A 7,876-nucleotide genomic window follows, 5' to 3' on the forward strand; every position below is an offset into this window, starting at 1 on the left:
CTAACTGAATCACTCTGCTGTACGTCAGAAACTAACACAACGCTGTAAATCACATATATGTACGTTTGTTCTGTTGCTCAGTCATGTCCAACTCTTCGCAACCCGATGGACTGTAGCCCATCAGGCTCCTCTGTCCATGGGATTTTCCAGGCCAGAATACTGCAGTGGGCTGCCATTTCCTCCTCCAGGGGATCTTCCCAACCCAAGGATCAAATCCGTGTCTCCCTTGTCTCCAGCCTCTCCTGCATTGACAGGTGGATTCTTTACCACTGAGCTACCTGGGAAGCAAAGCAGCTATATTCTGTTAAAAAAATCCCTACCTTCATCATACCTTTGGCCATGCATAGTAGCATATTCACAGGTTCCAGGGACTAGGACATGGGAATGTTTGGGCGAGGGCCAGTATTCTATCACAATCTTAATGAACATTCAAGCTAACTGCTAAAGTAATCTTCTAGGCCCCTTACCTCACCCAGTGACTTTCGTGCCTCCACCATCCTTACGATTTCAGGGTCTGGAAGAGCTCCTGGGCACCAGGTGTCCCCTTCCCTGTATCCACTCCAATAGGCTCTCTGGAGAGGAGAAACACAAGTGCATACAAACACACAGCCCACACACTTGCTTGGCAAGATCACCCTACCTACCCGACCCTTCCAGCAACACCCACCCACACCGTCAACATAAGATAGAAAAGACAGAAATTCTCTTAAAATGATAAACTCCTCCTGATACATGGCAGGTCTCAGCTAGCCAAAATGTTCATTTTTTCCAAACTAGAAAATAACCTCATCTCCTAAATAACCAAAACTTTCAGAGATTGACTGATATCACAGCAGAGTTCAAAATGTAACTTAACTTTTTTTTGCACATTATTGCACCAAGATGGGGCAGCGGGGAGTTGCTGTGGACAAGCCACCTATCTGAGCTTAATCAGCATTATTCAGCCAAGCTTCAAAAATCTGCTACCTGTTGTGTGCCAAGCGCTAGATTAAGCAATTAGCACTAGGAAAAGACAATCAAAAAAGAAAAAAAAGAAGACAAAATTCTTCTTTTAAGATATGTGTGGTTTTTCTAGGGAGATAAAACTAATATATGAAACAATTAGCAATTAGAAAACGCTTGGTGCTTAAAGGTACTGTATTGAAGATAAACACAGTGAGAGTTTTGAGAAAGCAATCTCCATGTGAGGGCCCTGATTTCGACAGGAATTTGAGCTGGACCTCCAGGGGTGAGGTCAGTTACCAGATGATGCAAAGAGACAAGAAAAAGCATCTGCTCAAGGAGGTCTGTTCCATGAAAGCAGAGATTTTCGTCTGTTTTGTGCACTGATGTATTCCAGCAGCCTGGAATAGTGCCTGGCATATAATACTCAATAACGGCATGCTGATTTTAAAAAGGCAAAAAATAAAAACACACATGTTGAATAAATTCTAAGAGTGGGGACTACCATGAATAAAAGCATGAGGGCAATGATAGACTTTGTGTGAAAGACCATGAGGAAATGGGTTTGACTGGAACTGGGGGGAAGAGATAGGGAGCCAAGGGGGCTGAAGGTACAGCAAGCTGGACAGGTTGGGTAGAACCATGCTTTGGCGATCTGGAAAGTCAGATCATTCATATGTGAAAATACGCTCAACTATACTCGCAATCAGGAAAGTTTAAACAGAAAAAAACAAGATACAGGTTGTCAACACTTTTGTCTGGTAATACCAAGTATTGTGAAAATGTGGGAAACAGACCATGGAGGTCTTCTGTAGACCGCTGGAAGGATAAGATGGATAAAAGAAAGCTTAACCAATTCCCTCTCGAAGTAATGCTGACTACACATGTCACCTGCACAATGTGTCATTCCTTTCTCTGCTTCCAAACCTGTTTATAACTCTCGCCTCACCTCATCCACCTGTGGTTGCCTGTTAGGTGCGGCGGCCTCATCCTTGGATTTCATGTCCCAGTGAAAAACCGACTTAAACCGTTCACCATCCTCCTGGCCACCGATCTGCACAGTGAAGATGTCGTCAGTAATGTTTCCATCAGAAAGGAGAAAGGTAACAAACAACACAGAACGAAATTGGGGGCGGGGGATGTGGCTCCTACGTCTCAACTACAGAGCATCCTAACTGTACGACAAAGCCACGCTGTACTGTCAAGAGTCACCACCGGCTTCATCTGTACCACCAGCCAAGTGGCACGTGGATAGCACCTACTGTGTGCAAAGCTCTATTTTGCAGCGCAAATAAAAAGACAATGTCTCTACAAGCTTATCACACAGTACCAAGTATTCAGCTTAGAAAACACCAGACGTGAGAGCAGTGGTTCCTAACTAGCCTGTGCAACACTCAGGGAGCTTGTTCAATGCTGGCTCCTCAAATTCATGTAGGTGTTGTCCTATGCTTTATGATTCCACCTTTCACATCTTGATCCATAACACACCCTGTATTAATGTTTATGTATAGGTATGAGGTAGGTATCAAGTCCATTTCTTCTACGTAAGTGTCCAGTCACTCGGGTACCATTTATTTAAAGATGACTCCTGCTACTCTGAATTGCAGTGGTGCTCTTGTTGTAACTCCAGTAACCACATATGTGCACCTCTATTTCTTAACCTTGTATTGTTCTCCACTGAGCTGTCAATTCTACAGTACTGCCAATACTACACTGAGTTAACAACTAGAAGAGGCACCCTGGTGGCTCAGATGGTAAAGAATCCGCCTGCCATGTAGGAGACCTGGATTCGATCTTTGGATGGGGAAGATCCTCTGCAGAAGGGAACTTCAATATTCTTGCGTGGAGAATTTCATGGACAGAGGAGCCTAGAAACCTGGTAACCTAAGTCCTTTGATTTTGTTCTTCAAGATTTCTTGGCCATTCTAGAATCACTGTATGCTCATATCAATTTTAGAATCAGTTTGTCTATTTTTATGAAAAACACCAGAATCTTGGCTGGGACTGCATTGACTGCGTCAATCAATTTGAAGAGAACTGACATCTAACCATATCTTCATGATTTCAGAATAGGCAAAGATTTCTTAAGGGCAACATAAGAAGAACTAACCACAAAAGAAAATATCAGGGCTCAGGTTCAAACCCAGATATCATAATGTTTGAGATCCAAGATGGAACCCAGAAATCTGCAACTTAAACAAGTTGAAATTTAAATCATTGATTTTACAGATGAGGAAAGAAACTCAGAGAAGAGAAGTGAACTTATTGAAATCATTCAGCAGGTTAGCAAAGCCAGGTTTAGAACCCGGGAATTTTAGTTCCCTGTCAAGGGCACTTTGTCTGGGCTTGCTTAATGCAGCACTAACATGTATATTTTTAAGTACATAAATTGAGAAATCTTTACATGCCTTTTCCCTTGGCTATTGAGAAATTACCTAAACACTACATAAACTCATGGCAAAGTTTCATGTAAGCAGCTCCACTGACATTTGGGGCCAGTTCATTTCTTGTTGGGGGCACCCTGTCTAGCTCATGGCAGGATGCTGAGCAAGATGGGTGGTCTCTATCCACCAGATGTCACCAGTATTCTTACCATCCCAGTTTTGACCAGAAAAAGTCCCTCAGACGTCACCAAATATCCCCTAGGAGGCAAAATCGCCCTCCTTTACAGCCACTGACTAAAGGAATCAGAATCACGTGACCAAAGTGCACAGGAATCTGTATTTTCTGCCCTTCTCCCACAGTATAGGCAGTGAGGGGAAGGCGGGGGTGCCTGCCTCCCTACAGACCTTTCACAGGGCTCGTGACTATTTGGAGGAAATAGGAAGAGGAAAAAAGCCATAAATGTTATTTGTGGAATAAGAAAGCATTAAGGGTTAAAGTTCATTCTCTGAATAGGAGAGAATCTAGATGTTCTGTTCTGCTAAAAGTTCCATTCACACCTACCAAACAGGAAATTCTGTCTTACTGAATATTTATTTATGCATTTATTTTTCGAAGAGTGATATTTAAAAAAACAGAAAAATGTTGACCAGCTTCAAATGCCATTTCACCTTTATCGCCGTAACTGAAGAATCCCTTTCTTTCCTTTTTTAATTTTAGCACATGCACTATGAATCTGTTTTTTATTCAGTTGGCAAAGTCTCCCAGAGAAGAAAAGGGAGTAAGAATGCAACCCACAACATTCCCCAGTGGGGTTGTAAGATCTGGGGCCTAGAAGGGACATGAGTGTCCACTTGATTTTTCCCCTGGTGGGAAAGGAGGAGAAAGGGGTCTCAGCAGTCAGTTGTTCTGTACACATGCACACGCACACACACACACGTATACACATATATGCATACACACACAGACACACACGTGTGTGTACACGCATGCACGCATATGCATGTACACACATATGCGAGTATATACACATGCATGTAAACACACATCCACCATATACACACAGAGATAACACACATATACACATATACACATACCACACACATACACAAATGTGCACACAGGCATGTATATACACATTCATGTATATACGCACATGTATATACACCATGTATACACACATGTATACACGTGCACACATATTTACACCTACATACACACATATATACACTCCCCATATGCAAACACACATATTTACACACATACACACATATCCACATAGATGTGAACTAACACACACACACAGACTTCCTGGGAAGCTCACGTCACTGCCTGTGGCTGGAAATAGAACCAGCCATAATCTCGCTCCAGGTCCGGCCTGTCATACAAGTTACAAAAAAGTGAATTCGCCACCACTTCAAAGGAAGGAAGTACTGCCTGATCTGTTGTAAGATTTTGCCACACCCTAGGTACGTGGGAGTAGGCTGACTGAGCAGTTTAGGATGTGGGTCCTAGAGTAATAGAGATCTGGGTTTGTATACACTCAACTGGCCGGGAAAAACTGGGCAAGTTCCTTAACTTCTGTGAGCCTCAGCCTCTCCAGCTATAATGTAATACTGCAGAGGGTTTTGTGAAGAACAAGTGAGATTATACAGATAAAGGGCCTTGCAACATGCCTGGCACTCTGTCGAACTGAGAGTTAAGTTCAGTACAGTCAATTTTGAGTTAGACATTAAGAGACAAACACAAACAACAAAACCCACACAAACAAGCAAAAACAGATGAAAGCAAAATCGTAAAAGAATCCGCCTTCTCAGTAATGGATGGCTTGAGAACTCTTCAGGCTTCTCAGTTGTTAGAAGTCAATGCTAGATATAGGAACAACTCTCCAAGCCTCAGTTTCCGCACCAGTAGAATGGGATAATAATAGTATTTACTTTATTGGATTGTAATGTATTAAGTTAGTTAAGCAATTACACAGTAAATGTTACCTAAACTTGTTAAAAAAATAAATAAATAAACTCACAATTGGAGCAAAGCACTTAGTGAAATAAGCTAGTTGGCAACTATGTGTAGAAAGCCATGATCAGGATAAGCTCAAGCTAAACCGTCTTCTTGAGGAGGACGTGGCCTGGGCAGGCAGGAGAGCCAGGATAGGGTGAGGTAACATGAGGAAGGCAGATTACTAGAGAGCCTTCCACCTCCTGTGTCATTCTCTAATTTTAGAAAGCTGCTAGTTCCATCCCCTAAGCAACTTGCTATGGGGCCCGGGGGAGGCGAGTGAAATGATTCATCATTTTAATAAATGCAAGCGTCTGGTCAATAGTTACCTGACAAAACTCTACTGTTAGTTTTTCAAAACAGGTTGGTTAATCAATATGGCCTCCTGGCCTACCCAAACATTAGCTCCAGATCAAAATATCTCGGACCTACCCCTACCCACAGGGTAAGAGATCTTAAACACTACCGAATGCAGAGAGATTTAAGAGTGTGGAACTAGAGGTTTCCATGTCTGTACCCAAATACAATGGGCAAAGAAAAGGGCTTTGTGATATTTTCCAACTATATATGATTTGTTTTATGTATTAAGCACCTGGTGTACGTATGGCCTGCTGTATCAATGTGTACAGAGCGGACAGACACAAGGAGATTAAAATGGATACAAGATCTCAGATATTCAAGCTGGATTATCCTGGATAGGCGTCTATGTTGTGGTAGGACAAATAGCAATATTTGTTACTTAAACATGCCTAGGTGTAAACCTGCCCATTTTCTGCCTAGATGTAAATCTGCCCATTTTCTCCATATTTACAGAGACACTTAAAAACTAAGAAACGCCTGAGCTAAGCAATTTTCTTTAAATACTATTTTGAAATTCAAAATTAAGTAACTTACCCCACAAATGGCCTCTGGAGGTTTCCGCACATTTAGATTTAATGGAGTGTAATAGACACTTGTAAAAGTGTTGTTCTTGGGGTTATGGCTACAAAAAGTAGATATAAATCAGAATTAGAAATGTACTTTATCCAAGACGACTGAGTGACTATTCTTAAAGGAAGAGTCACTTTTTACATCAAAAAAATATAAGACGTAATAATTAAATTCAAGAGTTTCCAGGCAATAAGTCGTAAAGAAAGAAAAGCAAATCAAATAAATTCACCCTATTTAACGTAAACACCAAATTTAACTGAAATTATTTACCTGAAATTATTTAAAAGAAAACATTTTAAAGCTTTCTGCATAGCCACATCAATTATACTGTTCTGCATAATCTTTAATAATTTGACATGGGGTTATAGAGGATAGATTTTGTTTTTCACTTGTAAGAAATCTGAAATTTTCAACTTTCTGTCCATTGCATAAAATCCTGTGTCAGATCTCTTTAATGACTGTATGTAAGTAAAAACTTTTGAGAAGACATTTCTTGGGTTCTTGGATTTAACCCTGGAGTGCACCATTTGAACCTCTGGTTGGTTACTTATTTAAAAAAAAAAAAAAACAAAAAAACAAATATAATTCAAGAGGTGGTGGGGAAGGACATCAAACACTTACGCGTGACAGTATGGCTTTTTCTGGTGACTCACAAAGTTATTCACTGATAGCATCATCTTGCAAACTTCACAGTGAAAACAAGCTTTGTGCCATATCTAGAAACCAAATAGAAAAGATTGAGCAAAATTACCTTTTCTTTCATTCTCAGGAATCATATATTTCAGGGCAAAAAAAAATGAGCTTTAGGGATAAAATGATGATAAAACTCATACTCGGCTACAAATTTTTGAGACAATACAGGAGATGTAGCTAGAAATTGGTAGAACTGAAGAAAAGTGGGGAAAACATTATATCTTGGTGGCTCAGAAAAACCCACATGTCCATATGTGACAAGATATATTTCCCAAGTTTGTGACAATTTGCAAAGGCCAAAAAATGTCTACTGACCTGGTCTAGACAGTTGATCTTCTCAGCAGGGTACACCCCGTACCCACACCTAGAACAAGCCTGCACATTCATCGTGAAGTCTGAAGAGAGAAGACCAAGATCGGTAACAGGCAAGAAATCCAAAGAGAAGCCACCGTCTGGTTGTTCAAGCCTCCAAAGTCCTGACTCCTATTAAATTCCTGTGGGCACCTTGACCGTTCAGTATCCAACTTCCACTCTCCTCTGCTGACGTTCTGGTTTGAAGTCGGTGGCTGGATGGTTTTAAAGCTGCCACTTACTCAAAGGGCTATTTTGGAGACTTGCTCGGCACGCATGCGTCTGGGTAATAAGGTGGAGGTATTTCTAGCTGACATGTTTCTCTAAATAGAAAAGTGAACTCACAACAGCATCATGTTTATGTGGATGACCAAATCCTTGTGTATGATCAGGCAGCATGCAGTAGTTTAACACTAGCTGTGATCATAACCCAAGAAAAGAAGCCAAAGGCATACCCCACACCCTCATACGAAGACTAAATGAGAAAAGCTCTCTCTGTGAGGCCTGTGACTAAAGCAGAAGGTCCAACTCACCCCTCCGAGGAAAATGAAAAAAGATTTACTCACTCCATAGAGGG

At 41.2% G+C, this 7,876-nt stretch overlaps 1 protein-coding gene across 7 annotated transcripts in view; it reads right to left on the reverse strand.

Annotated features, from left to right (window-relative positions):
* The window catches only part of NRAP (nebulin related anchoring protein), a 75,510-nt gene extending 67,845 nt beyond the window's left edge, over window positions 1-7,665 (reverse strand). For 4 of the 7 annotated variants that reach the window (XM_061403532.1, XM_061403526.1, XM_061403528.1 and 1 more), the window contains exons 1-5: window positions 7,264-7,510; window positions 6,877-6,971; window positions 6,220-6,307; window positions 1,892-1,996; window positions 468-572 (exon numbers count right to left, since the gene is read on the reverse strand). In XM_061403532.1, coding sequence (XP_061259516.1) covers window positions 468-572; window positions 1,892-1,996; window positions 6,220-6,307; window positions 6,877-6,971; window positions 7,264-7,335 — 465 coding nt within the window. In that variant the 5' untranslated portion in view covers window positions 7,336-7,510. Of the gene's footprint in view, window positions 1-467; window positions 573-1,891; window positions 1,997-6,219; window positions 6,308-6,876; window positions 6,972-7,263 lie in introns of all 7 variants that reach the window. The other 3 variants (XM_061403531.1, XM_061403529.1, XM_061403530.1) reach the window with 2 other exon arrangements.
* Window positions 7,666-7,876: the final 211 nt, after the last annotated feature.

This window comes from Bos javanicus, chromosome 26 (assembly GCF_032452875.1).
Source record: "Bos javanicus breed banteng chromosome 26, ARS-OSU_banteng_1.0, whole genome shotgun sequence".
Classification (NCBI taxonomy): Eukaryota; Metazoa; Chordata; class Mammalia; order Artiodactyla; family Bovidae; genus Bos; species Bos javanicus.